At 31.7% G+C, this 20,973-nt stretch overlaps 1 protein-coding gene across 1 annotated transcript in view; it reads left to right on the top strand.

The window, feature by feature from the left end:
* LOC145292984 (heparan-alpha-glucosaminide N-acetyltransferase-like) overlaps positions 1-20,973 on the top strand; it is a 77,164-nt gene that overhangs the window by 20,960 nt on the left and 35,231 nt on the right. Inside the window, exons 4-5 of the mRNA XM_080139226.1 lie at positions 17,544-17,665; positions 18,434-18,503. Coding sequence (XP_079995352.1) covers positions 17,544-17,665; positions 18,434-18,503 — 192 coding nt within the window. The remainder of the gene's footprint in view (positions 1-17,543; positions 17,666-18,433; positions 18,504-20,973) is intronic.

Below are 20,973 nucleotides of genomic sequence, written 5' to 3'. Positions count from 1 at the left end.
TTATTGAGAAAATTTTAAAAATAAGAGCGTAATATTTTATTCATATATATGTGACAGAAGATTAGAACAACCGGTATGCTTGTTTCAAATCAAAGCAAAGGGAATCAATATCTGGGCACCTATATCAGACTATCTTCCGTCTCTGTTAATATCTGTCTCCCCAGAAATGGCCTCAAAATAAGAAGAAATAGGCCATTTCAAGAAACAGAGGTTGAAGACTCCAACATAGACAACCATATATTGATCTCTTTTGTTTTGGATTTGAAACTGACGGTACCGGTGTTATGATCTTCTGTAACATGTATATGAATAAAATTGTTATATTTTATGTAGCTTGAAAAAAACTTTTGGATCAATAATGATTGATGCAACAATATAATTTAGTTTTACCAGATGACAAGTCAAAATTTTTCTGTTAAAATATTTTCTAAATCATCTTTTACAAACATCCTAATTACGTGTTTTGTTTAATAATTATCAGTTTCTGCAACAAAAACGCATTTATTTATCTTTCAACACATCTTATCCTCAGGTACAAATCAGAATTGTATTCTATGTATTTTCAAATATTGTTGACTTAATGTGAAAATGTAAGAAACCAGATAACAGAATTTAACTTTTTTTTTTTTTTTTTTTTTTTTTTCAAATAAATTATTTCTTTTTTAATCCAAATTTTTAGCTCCATGAACCTTCCTTAGGGTCATACAATTTTTTTATTTTTTTTTATTGAGATCTTACAACAGCCAAAGATTACCAATTTTTTCTGATCGTGTTGCAGAAACTGTTTTTAATGTCTGACAGCAAATAGGAGTAGCATGGTTCTCATTCTTCCGTCTTGACCCGTCTCTGTGGTGTCGATGGAAAATATGCTTGGACGCACAGGGACGCATTGCATCTATCAGGCAAAGGTGAGAACTATTCTTCTCTATGGCTGTGAAACGTGTCCTATGAGACTGGTAGATTTGTACACTGGAAGTCTTTGACAACAATTGTCTTTGCAGCATTCTGCACTGCCATTGTGTTTTGGTTTCTACTTGACACTGAAGACTAAACCTACACCCCCTAACATTTGTTCTTCAATGACGTCTCCAGTGGTTTGGACATGCAGCTCATCGACTGAAGGGAGAGCTAATTTGCAAGGTCCTCTCTGCTCACTTTTCTGCCTGGCTGGCACAAACATGTCAGTGGTAAGCTGAAGAACTGGGCGACAACAATTAAGGATGACCTGGTGGTACTATCGGACCCACAAGTAGTTAGTCACCGGCATTGGAATCGCGAGTGATTACCTATTTCCTGCAACCTGGCCCAGAATCGTCAAAACTGGACTGTGATGGTTCGAGATGCAGTATGTGTTTGAAATAGTATCATTTGTTTACTTTGAGACAAAAGAAATATAATTTAAATTTAATTTATTCAGTAAATGAAGGAATAGAAACAGTGCAGTAGATTTTTTGTTTTTTTGGTTTTTTTTAACACAAATATTTAATGGAAACCTTCTCTCTGATTATCTTTCTTTTTCTTACTGTCAATTCATATGCTACCCTCTCAACTGGCATAATCTGCTGTTTCATCATTTGTTGTTAAGAATAGCTGACTGCAAGTTAACTCGATGCTATGACTTGAGTGTTGTCCAATAATAATGATGATAATCGCTCTCTCTTGTTGGATAACAGTTGTTTGTTTTTTTTAGGCTGCCATCTTCAATTAGATCGATCAGGCTGGCTTTGGTGTTGTGAGAGGTCATGTTGGTGATGTTTTCAACATGACCAAACGAAGGTTCAGGTCAAGGGAGGAGGCTACCAGTGAGAGAAGGGTACAAAGTCATAGCATTCCTTCTGAAGCTAAACCTGGGTCTCTTTGTAGTTGTAGGCCGGCACCAAGTCCTGCAACCACACTCAGGGTCTGCTAGTAGCCACCGATTGCACCAGAAGATCACCACACTCTTCAGCACATCCAGGTACACTTTGGTGTTGATTTTTGAGTTGATTTGGAAGATATGAGGTGGCATAATGTGGCCCTCACTTGAAACCACACCAAAGACCATAACCATGGCTGGAAACTTCATTGAGCTGTGCCCTCAAGCATTAAGCCATTTGAATTTGCATTTTGAGGATGCTGGCGATGGTCCTGTTGTCATAACTTGGATCGGTAGAGAGCATGAGTTGTACAGTGGTATATCTCCGATCTCGCTCGTTAAACATTGTGTCACTTTCAAACATGATAAAAGGCTCTTATCGCTCTCAGGATTTGTACACAACGGGCCAACTAGTAGATGGTTTGCAACAAAAAAAAAGAAAACTGTTTTTCATCAAAGGAAATGGAATCCTGTCATCTTTTCTAGCGCGACAATTTTATCATTCCATTCTGTATTACTACTACTTTATTCCTCTCAAATACATTTCTCATCTCATTCGTTCTTATTTTCAACATCTAAAACATTCATTATGCAAACAAGCAAGCAAGATTGACAGTTTGTAGCCTAGCAGTACCTACCTGGCGTTGTACAGTAGTGTTTTTAATTGCAATTTGATTTGTCAGTTTTAGTTTGTTTGTTTTTTTTTGTTTGTTTTTTCTAAATTTTATAATTTTTCTTCCAAAGAAAGGGATATAAATATGTAATGGACAAAAATTTACAAAACAAAATGGCGGCTATACAAAAAAAAATCTGACACAATAATTTCTTTTATGCCAGGAATTAACTTAAATTCCATTTATTTGTTAATAGCATGGACCAACATTGAACACAATAAAATGAAATATTGATTTTTCTGGGAAAAAAATTTGATGACCAAAAACAATCAAGAATCCGACTGGTTTTACTTTATATTATTAAGGAGAATATATCTCTATCTGTATAAAGTTAGGTATGTGTATATGTTTAGATATTTGTACAAGATTCACTCCTAAACTAATTAAATGAGTATTCTGAATTTGTGAATACAGCTGCCAGACATAAAGTAAATTATGTGGGCTATATTTACTTTCATATACAGCATGATGACATTAACACACTGGCTCCCTGTTAGGTCACTGAAATTAAGCAACATTTAAGCTTGGTCAGGTGGGTGACCATTTGGAAATACCAGGCACTGTATATAGGAGGATTTATTTAATTTTATTTGTGCATAGGATGCAAAGAGGGAGTGAAAGCCTGTCATGAATAATCTGTTTTGTTTTATGTTAGAAATCAATTGATGAATATTCCCCAAATTTCATTTTTATTATTTAAAAAAAAATTCATAGAGCATTTAAGAGTTATAGAATTCATAATATGAACTCAAACTCCCACTGAAAAATTTTACATTTTGTATTAAATTTGATCCATGATCATTAAACACCGGTTAGGCAAGATTACCTAAATTTCAGTTTCTCCTTAAGACCCCTTAGGCTTAAGTCTTAAATTTTAAACATTTCCTAGAATTAGAAACATGCAATGGATTTTGTTTAAAATTGGAATAAGGATTCTAAATGTAAGGTTAGTATTTTTTATTTATTTATTTTTTTTCATAGGCATCTGCACTTATCAAGGCCAAGAGGCCATTCGAGGATAAGGGTTAAAGAGTGTACAGTGGAAATTGGACAATATAGTAATTGTTAGTAATGGAAATTCGGTAAATTTGTTAACAAGTGGGACGGCTCATCAAGAACTTATTTAGGTTAGACTGAAGACAACCATATTGTAGTCAGCTGGAAAGCAGGAAAACGGAAGACTATTCCACAGGCGTGCAGTTCTAAGAAAGAAGCTTTGTTCATGGAATCTACGTTTAGGTTTAGGCACAGATAAAGAGTGGGGGGAATTATTGATAGTGTTTTCAGCTAGACGAATGTTTCTTATGAAAGTTTGGCGAGGGGGGGGGCAAAGACACTTTCCATGAAAACACTTTCCATGAAAATAACGATACAGCAAATTCGCAACATTATATCATTGATTTTAATCTTTGTAACGGGACATAAAAATGGTGCAGAATAGTTACATTTGGCAAATTAATATTAGTCGGCCTAGGATAGGTTTTTTTCTTTTTTTTTTTTTTATGGCAGTTTTTTCAGACAAGGCATGATGCCACCTGATGCTAAATAATAAAAATGGAGAGGAAGGTAAAACCATTTCAAAACAAACCAGGCCTGAAAAAGACCTCACCACGAGTCTTCAATCCCGTGGACTCCAAACAGACGAGCTAAATAACAAGTCATTCAAGAGCAAAATAAGGAAAGAAGAAGTTACAAGGCTGACAAAACAAAACCTATAAAGAATATGCATAAAAAATCAATATAAAAAATATATAAATGTTTATATTTTTTCTCTATTTCTTGTTTGCTGACTTATAGAAATACAAAATGTCTTAAAAAAATGTTTTCTAAAAGAACAGAATTTTCATCAGTTCCTTCAACCTTTTTCAATTGTATTAAAAAGTTATGTGTGTGTGTGTACAGTAGGTGGTGGTAGCAGGGGGAAAAAAATGTTTACATGTGATGTGTGTCCATCTTTACACTTAGAGATTAGTAACGTGAGTGGCATTATACACTATACTCAAGCCTGATTGTCACAGCTTATGAATTTCAAAAATGCAATCTGGACAAAAGGACACTTTAGGAGAATGATATGCAATAAAATTCTGTTTTAAACTTGGAAAAAATGCCACAGAAACGTATGGAATGCTTCAAACTGCCTTTAGACCATCTTGCATGAATCAAGCATTAGTTTTTGAGTGGCATAAGAGATTCAAGGAAGGCAGGGAGTATGTGAAGGATGAGAAGTGTGGGAAGAGTTAGAAAGTCAAAAACCAGAATTTCATATATAAGGGCCGTCATGTATCTATAGAGACAATAAGTGCACAGTTCCAGTCTGTGTGAAAACTGTACACACAATTATTCACGAGGAACTGAAGATGCTGAAGATTAGCGCAAAGTTTGTCCAAAGGGTGCTCAGAGAAAATCAGACTATTTGACCAAGATGGACATCAAGACAGTTCTTCACCTTCTCTATAGTCAAGACCTTGCTCTCTGTGACTTTTGGTTATTCCTAAGCTCAAGGAAAACCTGTCATGAGACCATTGAGGAGATGAAAGAGGCTGTGATAAGGATCATTTGCATGTGCACACAAGAGGACTTTCATGGGGTCTTCTAGAAATTGTTGGAATGGTACAAGTGCATTGCAGCAGGAGGATATTACTTCAAAGGCGATTAGAGTTTCATGTGTGTGTGCTATCAATGAAAGTTCCCATAGAAAAAAGTCTGGAAACTTATTGAAGGCACCATGTATATATATTGGAATAGTTTATTTTGCCAAAAAATATTAGTTCTTTTCTTAAAATCTCCAAATAAAGAATATAAGGGTAGAATACAAGTGAATTTTATAAATTGCTAATTTTATTTTATTTTTTTTAATTTGTCATTTTAATATTTAAAATAAGTAGGTAGGTAAAGTATGACTAAATTGGTTTTATACTTTGTTAAAAAATATATGTAGCATTTAATTGAAATCTTTTTGAAAAGTACAGAAGGTCGAGATAAGTTTATTCCATGTTATTAAAACAAAATGACATAAATAACCCTGTTTAAATGTTTAATTTAATGCCAAAAAATATTTAAATAGAAAAAAAAGCTATTTTAATTTGTGTGGAATTGTAAAATTTATTAAAAACCTTTTTTTCAGTATTTTCTTTTTTCTTTTATAAAATTGAAGAACTTGATCATGGAATTCATAAATGTTGAATATAAACTTAAAACAAAACAACATATTCTAGTATGAAGGTCAAGCCAACAGTGAAACCTTTTTTTTTTTTTTAAGCGCAAAAAATTGAAGAGCTACAAGGTGGTATCATTAAAACGAGCGGCTTTTTGTGCTCCAGAATTTATTGTTCTACATAGTCACCATCATTCTCAACGCACTTTTACCAGGAATTCAATGACGCATCTCTGATTCTGACACACATCCATGACAGGGGTTGCTTTATTAGAGTCTGACACTGCAGCAGATAGATGAACCTTTCAGTTCATGTATACACAAGTTCAGTCATCATAACAATGCAATTTGCGATCCATTCAGGCAGAATTTAAAAAAAATAGGAGGCATTACTTTTAGAACGATGCTTATAGATAATAGATATTACAACTTTAGTTGGACCTTTTGAAAACTAAGTTCTCTTTAACTGGGACTTGTTTGATTAGAGATCCTGAGAAAAACGCCATTTGCAATGCATTCATTTTTTATTATCTATCTCCTATCAGAAAAACAAACATTTTCTTATCTTTTATTTCGTTCCTCTCTTGTGCCTCGAACTTCTGTTGCACTAAAGATATTATCTTAAAAACAAGAAAAGAAGCCAATAACTCCAAATTACTTTCTGTTTCTCATATGTTTGAACTAGCTAAGAAACTACTTTACAGATTACTTATTCTTTATCAGACTGATACAGGGTGGGCCAGAGCAACTTGCTTATTTAAATATAAACGTAAATAAGTTGCTCTGCTCCACTCTGTATAATAATAACTAATATCTTTTTTATATCGACTAGCAGACAACCTGGCATTACCTGAGTATTAAATATGTTGAACACTGTCGCTAAGTGGTTAATGACACTGGCTGAAAACCTGGATGTGCCAGGTTCAAATCCAGTTTGTTTCACAGAAACACTTTCACCAAACCAACACTTGACCTTGTGTCTAATCTCCTGAAGAGGAGGTAAATAAAATAGCAATAAGGTCATCTCCCCCCCCCCTCCCAGAAAAAATAAAAACTTGGAATTGTTAATAAAGTTCACAATCCTTTCTGTAATTATTCAACTATATATGGTATAAATAATCTTTTTGTGACTTGTCCACCAAGTTTCATGCATAAATGTCCAACAGCCTCTTTTATTACTGTTCAATGATAAGCTTGTGTGTATACAAGACACAAAACTGCCAATAACTCTGACATGCTCTTCTCTAGGCACTGTTCTGATTTGGACTGTAACAGTCCTCAGTTTTTATTTTATCGCTGGTCAAAAATATGCTTCCAATGTGCACCTTTGTATTGATCAATACTATCAATACTAAGCACTAACTAGTGGTTGTTAAGATTTGGGAAGGATTTTTTTTACAGAAATTACCATGGGTTTGCTTCCCTGTGGGCTACAACTGGTAATACACACGGACGAAAAAACGCTTTGGATAATCAGATTTCAAGGTAGTTCTACTAAAATAGCCATATTTTTTAAACCAAAGCACTTCAAGTCTTCAAATTACTACTGTTTTGTTCGGAAATGAATATACTTTCAAATGAATTAATAAATATGAATGTACATTATATATTTTAAGAGTTCTAAGCAAATAAAGTGATAAAAATGTGAACGTCATAAAATGGCGTTTTCGGTAAGGTTTTGTAATGACCCCCCCCCCTGTTTTCTAAAGGTCCGTACTGTGATTGTATGAAGAATTTCGTCATGAAATTTGGGAATCAATAAGAAGAGGTGTTAATCTTAATACTGTCAAGTGTCCGAAATATTTTTGACCATTTCTTTTTTTGTCGTGTTAAAAATAAGACTTTAATATACCGAGTATCGAACATTTTGAAAAAAAAATTCTTCGGACACCCAGTAGTAAGTAAATCAATCTTTTTACTATCTTTATTAATTAAAAGTATTATTTTATGTTGAGTAGGACCGCGGTAATTGATAATTTAAAAGGACCTACCCGAAAAAAAAAATTGTTTTTATTTCTCGAATTTGGTCAAATTACTAGAAGCAGCAGCAGCTACAGCTTGTAGAATCAGCCATAGCACAGTGTATAAACAAACACGCGTTCTTTAATTTTTATTCAAGAACGAATTAAGAAAAACAAAATGAAACATAATGAAAATAATTAAGAAAAACAAAATGAAACAAAATGAAAACATAATGAAATATGAATATAAATATTCTTATGTTTAATTAGAGCTATTTTGTTATCAGAATAACATTAGTTTAGAACTATTCGGTTTTCAGAATGTATAATAACAACAATCCCAACCAATTCGGCATTATGAATCTGTTGCAATTTCTAACATTTTTTGTCAAATTTAAAAACATGGTTAAAAAAAACAAAATAAACTTTTGTAGATATATAGCTTGCATGCACTTTTATTCTTTAAATTAGTTTTGAACAGCGAATTAAAACAATGTTTTACTGCGAACAGCCACAAATGTTTTTTTTTCAAAATCAAAATAAGTATCAAAATCTCGTTATACATAGATTCGAAAAAGTTGTCAAAAAACAAATATATAACAAATAAATGTTATCAAAGGCAAGATAAGTTACTTTTCTACCTAACTGGATAATTTTCTAGTGTTTTTATTTAATGTAACATGTTTATTCAGCTCGAAAAACGTACAGTGTTTACCGATGTATTGGAAAATTAAAAATGGCGCCCGGCCCGACTCTCTTTGACACGGTAAGTTTGAGAAAAGGAGTTAAAAATTAAAAAAAAACTATACAAAATGCTGTTAAAAACTCACCGAATATATGTCAGCCTATGTCACGGTAACATATATTGAGCGAGTTTTTAGCAGTATTTTGTCTACTTTTTTATTTTTAACTCTTTTCCCCAAACTTACCGTTTCAAGAGAGTCGGGCGGCGGGCGCCATTTAAAATTTTCCAAAACATCGGTAAACACTGTTTTCAAGCTGAATAAACATGTTACATTAAATAAAAACACTAAAAAATTATCCAGTTAGGTAGAAAAGTAACTTGCTTTTGATAACATTTATTTGTTATATATTTGTTTTTTTGACAACTTTTTCGAATCTATGTGTATAGTAATACAAACCCTCAAAATCTATATCAATATTCTTGAAATTTTAAAAGCAGTTAGAAAACACATCAAACTACAATTAGGAAGCTTTTTATTTCGTTAATTTTTTTTTCTACTTATTAAGCGAAAGATATTTTTGCAACCTGCTCCAGCGTAGTATAAACGGCCTATGGAATTAACACCTTCAACCTCGAAAATAGAAATCAACAAATTTATGGAATTTTCTTTGAAATTTCGCAACGCAGTTTCTTATTAAATTAAAACTAAATATATAATATAAAGCCAATAATTATGAACCGCTAACAGTAAATATGAGTGATGAACGCTCTCTTTGAAAAAAAGCTCTCTTAACTTCACCTCTAATCCAAATTATGTGTGGCAAGTCTCCTCCTAAAACACTCTTTAACCCTAACAATAACACTAAGTTCGAGTGGCAAGCCCCCCTCCCCCTCCAACAAAATACCTCTGTAAGCCACATACAAGCATCTAAAACAAACAAACAAAAAATAGATCCTTCCTTAAAGAAAATACACATAAAAATAAATTGGTTAACTGTCCTAAAATGCTAGAATGGCCAGGAAATGGTGAATTATTTTACATTAAATTTTTGTGAAACTAACCGCTCCCCCCTCTAATATTGTTTTTGTTAGTTTTGTCTCTGTCAAGTTTTCAGTATGTTCACACATAATTTTCCTTAGCCCTACAATTAATTCAAAGTCCGAATGGCAACCCTCCACATATTCTCATTGCATAGAAACCCTCTTAAAACTACACATAATCATCTTTAAAAAAAAAAAAAAAAAAAAGCATGCATATTTTCCCATAGAAAAAAAAAACAGTTAACTGCCCTAAAATGCTAGAATGATCTGTAATAGGAAATTATTTTACATTCAATTCTAAAATAATTTGTTTATCTTTCATTAAAGTTTTTCATGGCATTTTATACATAATTTCCTAAAAAGGTAGAATCACATTTTGGAGGGTTGGTCAGAAGGAGTTGAGTGGGGTTAAACAGAAGGTGTTAATCTACAATAATACCAAAGAAATATTGCAATATATTCATTTTTAAATGGTCTTATGTTTAGATTTAAGTTTTTTGTACATAAAGCACATTACAATTCAACTTTGAGTTCTCCAACTTCTTTTCTGTTTATGGATACATGGCATTTTTAAGGAATTGCTGCATATTTATGCACATTTACTGCAGATTATTTGGAAACCATAAACTTTGGGAGATTTTCAGTTGCATATTCTGATTCCTTGTACAAAAATACACTTATACAGTAAATTTCATTTTTTAGTCTTGTGTTTTAACAAAGATATGACATTTTTACTGAAAAAGTAGTGTAAAAAATGTGACGAAACGCATATGGTCTTAAAGAGGGGAAAATATCCAAACGTGTGAGGCACAAAAATAGCCATAACTTCCTTAATTTTAATCAGATTTTAAAAATTTAAAAAGATTCTTTCTTAGCTCATCAAGCTCTTTCTATGCATACAAATATTGAAATATTTCAAGCTATTTCAATTTTTCATGTGTATTGCTACTACAACATGGCTGTCTTCACATCTAATATCAGATACTTGCAATAAATGTTTTTCAAATTTTATTTCTTTCATTCAGTTTTCAATCCTCTCATAATATTGATCATCATTCAACTAACATGTCATCTCATTAACAATTATCCTCGAGTGGCTTTTAATCTTGATAAATGATGATGAGTGGTGAATTAAAAGACTGGTAGTCTCTCTTCTACATTTAAATATTCTGTTTAGCCATGTTATGTTTTATTTAAGAATATATTTTGAATTTGCTAAAATATCATCATCGGTCCAACATCCATTTTACATGCTGGCATGTGTTGACGGCTTTAAAAAATTGATTACTAATCTAACCTACCTCTGGTTAGGTCTTTATTTTTTACCAATTCCTTCTTATCACTTCCTCCCATGTTTTCCATGGCCTTTCTCCAAATATACTTTCTCCACATTTGAGTTCCCATCTATTTCCATTGTTTTACACTTCTTGCACACTGGCTATTCTCTCTCAACTTGTAATTCCACCACATTTTTTTTGTGTAGCCAATGATTACAAGTACCACACACACACACACACACACACAAAAAAAAAAAATTAGTTTTGGAAGTTTCTCATTCTGTCGGTCATGATCGAGCAGATGTGTTGATTAATATCTTTTATCTTATTTTTAATTATTATTATCACCTGTACTGCGTTTTTATTCGTCGGATGATAGAAGAAATAATAATATGAACATAACAGTTTTAGTATTACATAGATCATATAAATGTGGTTTCTATATTATCCTGTCTGTTTATGGAATTTAAAAGAAAGCCCTATACCAAGATAAAAGCAGCCAACTGTCATCCATGGTTTCAAATACAGAATTGGTTGTATGTCTACATCAGTGCTTGTTTCTCATTAGTAGTTTTCGTTTCATATTTGTATTGGTTTTGCTTCGAGAGCAGTCATTAATTACTGATGTATTGACATATTGACAGATATATTACATACATTTTTACTTATATATATGAGAGAGAGAGAGAGTGTTGGGACGATTAGTCGGAATCAGGAATCATGGAAATCGGAACTTTTAAAGGTATCGGAATCAGAAAATTGTGCCTACTTTCTGATGCCAAAAACGATTCTTGTAATTGTTTATTATTTAGTTTGTTTTTGTTTAAAACTTAATTTTCCATTAGTGCTAAAGATAAAATGGTAAATGTGTACTGGTTTTATGCTACAAACAAAATTAAAATGTATAGATCATCCACACGATTAATTTTACGTTCACGAAAATATATCACATGGGTTTTTACAATAATCTAAAGAAAAACCATTCTGTAGTTAAATAATAAAAGAATCAGAATCTGTAATTGTATTGGAATGTGGAAAAATTTTGGAATCGTCCCATAACTAATATATATATATACTAGCTAGGCCTACTTGGTATTGCCTGAGATTTGTTTTAGTTTTTTTTTATATATATATATTTGTACAGTTTTAAACTTATGAAAAAAAAAAGAAATAAAATTTTAGTTGTAAAGGAAACAACTATTATATTCTTTAATTAAAAATATGAGTTATCCTCCTAGCTGATTTTAGGTGATTATTTAAAAATGCTTCATATTACAAGTTGTCTTTGTCAGACTAAGTAATTTAAAAAATAAATTGTACTGAAGTATCTTTTTGTATTGCCAATAACGTGGTCCAACAATAACAAATAAAAATTGGGCAATCAGAAGCAAAGATTGATTCATCGACTCAAGTATAATTTCAGCCTGACTTGCAAAATTCAAAAAGATAAGTTTATGTAACTAGCTGAAGTACCCAGGTTTCCCAAATCTTTTTCTTCTGCACATCAGTTCAAATGAAAATATTTTTTTTATAAAATAATTTAATTTTTTTTCTTTAAATCACAATAAAATAAAAAACAATCACATCTATGATAATTGATATCAGCTAGTAAATAATTGGAATGCTACAGAAAAAAAAAAAACAATTGTCTACTGTGAAATTCAAACACTGAAAGACGACCATTGAACAAACAAAATTTTTTTGTTTTTAATCTGCCTGTAATGTTTATGAGTTCCATGAAGGAATCTTCCCATATGTCTAGAATAAATGAAGAAAAGTTCTAATAATTTTTTTTTTTTTTTTTTTTTTTTTTTTAAGATGTCTAATATATATCATGATTTGTCTAGAAATAACCCAATATTTAGCTATTTTTATGTTTGTTTTATTTTTTTGTATTGGTAGTGAAAAGGTCCAGATCATTTTAAGTATGTTGCTCAAGCCTATGGAAAAGGAAGGCTAAAATGGCAGAACAATTGTTTCTAATATTATTTTTACATTTTTTTTTTTTACTTGCGTTTGCCCCTAACAAGATATATTGCCACTTGGACATAAGAAGCTACTATTTGGGACCATGCCTAGGAAAGATACTTTTAATTTTGTATAATAAGTTTAAAAAAAAAAATTAAGGAACTTGATAAGGACATCAGATCGAAGGTACTAAATCTTAGATATGTATATATAAAGTAAAAATATACATCTGAAACATGCATATATTTGGTAGTATAAAATTTTTCTCAATATTCAGATAATAAAAACATAAGAAATATTTTTAGTTTTGGTGCAAAATCTCTATTCTGTTTTGTTTTTTTTAATCATCGTCCCTGTGGGACAGCTTTTAGAAATTGACTTTCAAACCTAGATCTGTCCAGGTTTTTATTTATCCCTCTTTCTCTCAATTTCATCTTTACCAACTTCTTCCCATGTTTTCCTTAGTCTTCACAGGGCTTTACATTGCGAATGAAACAGTCGCATTTGCGAGTGATTTTTTTTTTTTTTTTTTTTTTTCAAGTGGTTACTAGAAATAATTAAACTCATCTCCTAGCGATTGTATTTTTTTTTGCACTTACAATCTTCCAAAGCTTATTTCAACCATTTTTTTTTTTTTTTTTTTTTTTTTTTTTTGAAGATCAAATTATTTAAACAATAAAAGTTTCAATAAAACAATATACTTTTTTTTTTTTTTTTAAATGAAGGCTGTTTAAAAAAAATCCTGAAAAAATTCAAACGTTTATACTTTCAAATCTCAACATAAAAGTGGGTGCATATTTAGAATTATACTCATTAAAAAAATAGAGAAAAATCATTATGATGCACTTATTCATCACAGAAGGAAAATGTCACATTCTAAAAATCATGTGGGTTTGGTGAGTAACTTTTCTATTTGGCTAGGAAACGAAAATATTTAGTTGTCAAAGGTCAACTAAAGATAAATTTGTCCATAGAGCCCTGCTTCATCTGACAACTGACTCTGCTATCTTAACTGGTCTACATTTAGTAATCTAAGCCATCTCATCTATATTCTTTTTCAGGGTGACCAAACAAAGAAAGTTTCCTGTGATGCGCACATCTCGCTAAACCATCCAGATTTAATCTTCTTTTGAGCTTATCAGATCTAAGCTTTACTACTTTTAATTTCTATATGTAGTTGGAGAATATTACTTGTAAATTGGACTTTTTAGTCCAATAAAAACGGGCAAAAGTTATAGCCCATTAACTTAAAATGAGTATTTTGTGCTAAATTGATAGTTAAATATGGTTAAATTTCTGCTCATTTTTGCATTAAATACTAATCATAGCTGTGCATCAAACAAATACCATGAGACTGTGTTTGCTGCATTTTATTATACCAAAGGTCCATACAAAATTTCAGCCAAGTTATCCCAGTAGTTTCAGAGAAAAAGTGGGTCCAACAGACACACAAAAATATAATATAAATGTTTGGACAGGATCCCAAAAAAGTCTTCAATCTAATAGGTCATACACTATCAACCAAGCAGCAATGAGATAGGGGTCAACGTTTATCCCATTGCTACAATGTTGCACCCTTATGCCTGTTTTATAAGTATTTTGATTGAATGTACTTTGATCAATCATCCCTGTGGGACAGCTTTTAGAAATTGACTTTCAAACCTATATCTATGAGAAAGGGCAGAGTAACATTGTGCCAACATATTATAAACACCCTCCAACCTTAAGAACGGCTTTCGGAACTAACACCCCCCCCCATCAACATAGAAAACCATTCTTAACATGGGGAGGTTGGGGTGTTTATTCCGAAAGCCATTCTTAACATGGGGAGAGTTGGTGTGTTTACACTAAGCTGGGGCAGGTCGTAAGAAAATACCAAAATAACTTTCCATACACAAACAAAACCAAAAAAAATCACATCTTCACATGTGAAATAATAACATGATTTAAAAAAACAAAAAAAAAGGAAAGGATTGTTTTATCTTGTTCGTCTGTAGTAATAGTTTAGTAAAAACGAATTATTATATCGTTATATTTCTTATAAAAATAAAATATACTTGTGATTTCCTTTTTTTTTTTTTTTGTGAGTGTCTCTCACTGTAACTAAAGTAAATAAATAACAAAATGCAAATTAGGTTTTGTTCATTCCAGAATGACAGAATATAAACTTTTCAGCCAATGAGAGTGAGAAATGAGAGGAGAGAGAAATTATTATTTTTTGGGTTAGAGGAAGTGGAAGATTATGGTCATGTGCATAAGAATATGAGCCAGAAAATTCGGGCAAAACCCCATATACGAGCTTAATGCAGAAAATCTCCTGGTGTTGAAAGGTAGTAGGAGTAGGATTTTTTTGATTTTTTTATTAGCTTCCACTGTATATCTGTGTGATTGTGATGATGATACTCTTAGGACTAAAATGTAATGTTTTAACATTATAAATTTGTGTCTTAAATTTCATTCTGTAGTCAAATAAGGTAATTGCGAAAAGTGTAAACCTAATAAATTTGTATGTGGTATCTGTTGTTGTAAACCTACGGTATTTTGGTCCAGAGAGGGGATTTCTGTGCATCTTTTATTAGATATAGGAATAACATTGAAATAGATGCTATTATTTTTTAGGTGTTAGTAAAATGACCATTAAAATATTGTTAAAATATATTGAAAATAAAATTGAAATACATTGTTCTGAAATTGCATCATATTATTGTGGATACAAAAGTTACATCCCTTTATCATGAAACTATCTGATGTTTTCCTTATAATATCACTAGTTTTCTGATATAATACTGGAAATTCCAAATTTTAAAGTAAAATGAACACAGTGTACACCAATCTATAATGGGGGGAAAAAATGACAACATTTAACTGTGCTTGTTTGGCCAAATATAAGTTGGTCAGAGAAAAATAAATATTGTTGTGTATGTGAAAAGGTATTTGTTTAGAACAAAATGGGTGTAAGTGCCTTGAAACCACACACTTGAAAACACAAAATCAATGAAAGCTATAAATAGTTGACCAGTTTTGTTGTATATAAATAACCGTGTGACCTTTTAAAACTACTTTATGAAAGATAAATGAAAATGACTTTTCCTGTTGTGAATTAATTTTTTTGGTTTATTATATCATTGTTTATATATAAAATTTTGTTTTGAAAACTTGAATTTTGTCTGCAGAAGACCTTGAAAAACTTTGAAAAGTTTTTGAAAATGGACATTGAAAATCTGTACAAACCCTGTTGTAGAGATTCCTAGATGACTGAAAGCCTTTTCCTCTAATAGTTTCTTTTTTTGGTCTGCTAGATTTTGGAATTCTCTCCCTGTTTTCTGCGTCCATGATTGTACTGACATGCAGAAGTTGAAATGTAATGTAAACACATATCTTGCTCTTCTTGCTTGGCCTCTTGTAAACATAGTCCCAAATAAAAAACCCTTACATCCAAGTGACAATATGCCTTGTTTGGGATGAACAAGAGTTTAAAAAAAAAAGAAAAAAAAGTGGTTAACCATAACACTATAATTTATTAAAGAATACACATCAATTATTAAACAGGTGAAATTTAGTACAAAACAAAAAATTAGTGTAAATCAATTTTTTAAAGTAAGTCGAGAAATCGGACATTATTTTTTTTTTTTTTGCTGAACAACTTGTCAACAAAATAATTTGACGCTTTGAAAAAGAATGCATTCTTCAAATGTTTCTGTTGAATTTTTTAGTCAAACAAAATTAAATGAAAAAAATAAAACAAAAAAAAACTTTCTTTGTATTCACAATGATTTTGTTGATCATTCATGTCTGCTTTAGTCTGACTGGTTTTACTTGTTTTGTTGTTGCTACTTTTAATTTTCATAACTGCCAGTGTCCTGCCTTGATAGAATTCAAAATAGGCTTCGTAGTCTCCTAGGAAATATCCTTTTATCTTCCCTGCAACCTCTATCTCACAGAAGAGATGTTGGCCTTGATAAGTGGGGATGTCTATGTAAAAAAAAAAAAAAAAAAAAAAAAACCCAACACTCTCACCCCCAGATTTTTGGATTGGTTTATGCCCTACCTACCTTTCAATGTAAAGAAAGTAATTCTTCAAATATAAATGGTCACCCTTGTATATTTTTCTTAAATAAATAATTGGTGTTTGTCCAGAATCCCCTCCTATAATAAAAAAAAAAAATAATAATCTGTATGATGTACATATCCATGGCAAAATGAAAATATTGTATTAAAAAAAAATTATGTAACTTGATAAAGTAGTTCTATTTTTTTTTTTTTTTTTTTTTTTTTTAAATAATTTTTAAGCAATTAATAGGAAATTTGGAATTTAACTATGGAAGACAATAATTATTGTGAATACAGTTAAGAGACTGAGTATTCCTATCCTGTCACGGTTAACCACCTGAAGAAGGCCGGAGGATGAGTTGGACAAAATGTGGTGAAACAACAACTATGAAGATGAGGATAACAGTCCGCAAATAAATAAATAAATAGGTTATTTGTAGATACTACAACAAAAATCTTGCAAGTTTGAATCATGTTATCTCCCTTGTTTCTTGAGACTGTTTTCAAAATAGCTTCATGAGATAGTCATTCATTCCTCAGTTAGCCATAAAATTTGATTTTCTTATTTAAAAAAATAAAACTACTTGATTATTATTATTATTTTCCTTCCATCACAGGTATCTACATCATACAGATCTTTCTTTATTTTTGTTTTTTTATATAGTGGGAATTCTGAACAAACAGCAAATAAAAATATTTTTTTAATTCTAATGATATCTTCAAGATAATTTTATTAAAATCTTTATCAAACTTGGCATAAGTAACATAGGTCTTTAAAATTGCTTGAAATTTTTGTTACCTATTCATTTCAATAAATGATTTCTTAAACTAAAAAAACGATTTTCTGCTATAAATTCTTCCATTTTTCTTTTCACCAGGAATAGTTTCCATTTCCAAGAAGATGGAATCTTCAATACCGAAGTTGTCAGAAATGAAAATGGATCCCAAATTCTTTGTTCTGAACCATCTCTCACCAACAATCCTGCCAACAGCTATGATCGTACGTAGACAGTTAAGTTTTCCTTAATTAGGTTTCTACTTTTAGTAAATTTCCTAATTTCCATTTTTGCAGCATTGCATCATTAGATTCGGTTCAAGGTCCACAAACTATCACATTATCAAGGCAAAAAGCCACTGAAGGATGAGGATTAATAAGTTGAATGATGAAGAATATTATGAGAGGATTTTCATGTTAAAATAGAAATAAAATATTAAAAAAAAGATCAACATTTTATTTCCTCTAAAAAAAAGTAGACTTTAGGTTCCTTTATTTTGTCCTTTTGTCCTTGCATTCTATGAGCGATGTTTCTGACAAAGAGGGAAGAATTTCTGCTTTCTGTGTCAGAATCTATCTATCTTAGCATTGGCTAGTTTTTGACCTAGAAGTTTTTTTTGTTTTTTTTAACTCTTTACATCTAATGGCTTCATACCTTGTCTGGGGCAATTTCCATTAAAAAAAAAATTTGTAAATAGATCTTTCAGAAAATAACTTCTTGCTTTAATAATTCGTATTTCTGATGCTATTTTGGTGACTTAAAATCCAAACAGAACTTGTGAGATGGTCACATATTTTGCTTTCTTCACCTTTAAAAATTGTGCAATTTTAGTTTTTTTTTTTTTTTTTTTTTTTGTTGCTTTTTCCAAGTAGTTAAAGCAACGGAAAGAGTGTCTTGTGTTGATATCATTAAATTTTACACATTTTGTTATTTTTGTTACATTTTTTTTTTTTTTTTTTTTTTTTTAAATCATAACTTTTATTTTCTTTCAGCAATTTTCATCGCGCTTGGCACTTTGGTTGGAATCTATCTGCTCATCTCGGCCTTTTACCATTTCAAAAAGTATGAACTTTTTTTCTTTTCTTTTTTTTTTTTAATTTAATGCTGATTTAATTTTTTGGCTATCCCTTGATATATAGGGTATTTGAACTTCAGAGATACTTTTGATTTTGTTTTTTAATCGGCAAAAATAGCTGCTAAGTGGTCAAAATTTAAAACAAAATAGTTGACTTTGGCAGGAGTAAATCGACTATCTTTTGAGCATGCATTCATCTATATTTTTGGCTTAAAATTGCTTAATTTTTTAGCCTTCTTTTTTATCCATCTGGCAATGGCTCATACAGTAATGACAAAAGGCTGAAATGCTAAATAATGAAAGTTAGAGAGATAGAAATTTTAATTCCTGAGACGAAATGCACCTACATCGATTTTCTGTTTTTGTTTTCTATTCTTTTGTAAAACTTAATTATGTTCTGCAAAAATAAAAGCAAAAACAACAGCCCCCTTCCCCTCTCCTTTCTTTTTCCTCCTTACTTCCCAACCCCGTCAGTGGGACATTAGAATAACCGACTGTCCCCCTGCAGAGAGTAAAAGCCTCTCAATGGGGCCACCTGTTGGCCATGGGTGGCGACCCGTAATACCTAAGAAAAGGATCCTGGTGGCTGAGCAACTGATATCTAAGGAAATTAAAGGCATCAGTTGCAACACTTCACTTTAGCCTCGTACAAGACTAAACTGGTGGTCGGAGGGGCCCGATCTGATCAATCGGCTAGTTACGTCAAGCCCTAACACATCTTCTACTTCTCTATCAATTTTCTCCAAACTGTAACAAATACAGTTCTACCCTGTACCACTGTAAACTATGTACATATTTTCCCCTCTTTTCCATGTGTTAGAAGGCAGTGGCTAGGGTCAAATGTGCCAAATGAATAAAGTCATGACATGTGCCGGAAGTTGATACAAATTACTTGGATTGTGTAACCTAAGCAATATAGGTGCTCATGGCTCCCATTTGGGACATATACTGTTTTATGTAGCCCAGGCATGACAAGGCAAATGGGTTTACCCCTTAACATGCCCCAATATTGGACTCCGAGGTGGGTGGGGAGCATAAACAATGAATTTTAAAATATACATATGGCCAATTATAAAAATTCCAAGTGCTTACACATTGACTCGGATAGTTCAGATAATGAACTACACCAAACATTCTCAAAATTTATTGTATTGGAATCCACCGAAGAAACCAATATAACAGACTTATCACCATTTATTATACACAAAATTATATCGGCATATATTACCCCCCAAAAATGTACAAACTTTAAAAAATAAAACCCTACTGGTGGCAGTGGAAAGAGAAAAACATGCCATTTTTCTCCTAGGAATGAAAACTTTCCACAACATTATCAAAACTTATCCACACAAGTATCTGAATACATCCAAAGGTGTAGTAAGATTGAAAGACCTCTCAATGTGCACTACTGAAGAGATAGCAAAAGAACTTAAAAACCAAGGAGTAACAAACGTTAAAAGAATTACAATAAAAAAGAGAATCAGCCGATACTTACGAACACTTACATTATGCAGTTTAATAGACCCACTATCTCAAAAGAAATCAAAATTGGGTTCACAGTTGTAAAAGTTGAACCTTTTATACCAAACCCACTTCGGTGCTTTAAATGCCAGAAGTTTGGGCACCATGAGGATGCATGTAGTGGACGAGCAGTGTGCGGCAGATGTGGCCAGAGAGATCCGGACCACACAGTCAATGACTGCAATCTCGATTGTAAATGTGCAAATTGTGGAGAAAACCATCCTGCTTATGCTAGAGCATGCAGAATCTGGAAGAAAGAAAAGGAAGTAGTGTCAATAAAACATACTAAAAACATTTCCTTCCTCAAAGCCAGGAAAATATTAGATGGATACATGAAGGAAAAGACGTACTCTCAAGTCACCTCAAGTTTTATATCATCCAACATCACTAACCAAAACCCCAAATACGAAATGCTAATAAACAAATTGCTACAATTGGGACCAAACGACTGGTCCAAATTTATAAATGAAATCAGACTAATCATATCATCAAAAATAAATCATCCCATTAAATTAACAACTAACGTTACCAATAAAACAAGTTCTCAACCCAAATCAGAACATCCAAAAAAACAAAGTTGATCAAAAGAAAGACCACAAAAATCACCAGTATGTCGTGCAGATGCTGAAAAAGACAAAACTAAGGAAAAACAAAATCAGTCAAAAGAAAGACCACACAGGTCACCAATATGTCTTCCCCGTGGTGAAAAAAACACACTTGAAAAACAAACAAAAGATACATCTACCAAAAAAACAAAATAATATAAAAAAATTACCACAAATAGAAGCCACTACTACTACAAATAGATTTACTGAATTAGAAGACATGGAAACTGAAGTTACTCCTCAAACCAAAAAAAAAATCATCATGAATTACAAGATAATCCAATAGCATTGCCGTAAGTTGAAGGCAAATTAGAATGAAATTTTATTGTTG

This window comes from Euprymna scolopes, chromosome 14, assembly GCF_053919585.1.
Source record: "Euprymna scolopes isolate OS-2025 chromosome 14, ASM5391958v1, whole genome shotgun sequence".
Taxonomy (NCBI): Eukaryota; Metazoa; Mollusca; class Cephalopoda; order Sepiida; family Sepiolidae; genus Euprymna; species Euprymna scolopes.
The sequence above is the reverse complement of the archived record's forward strand: the minus strand, read 5'-3'. Positions and strand labels throughout refer to the sequence as shown.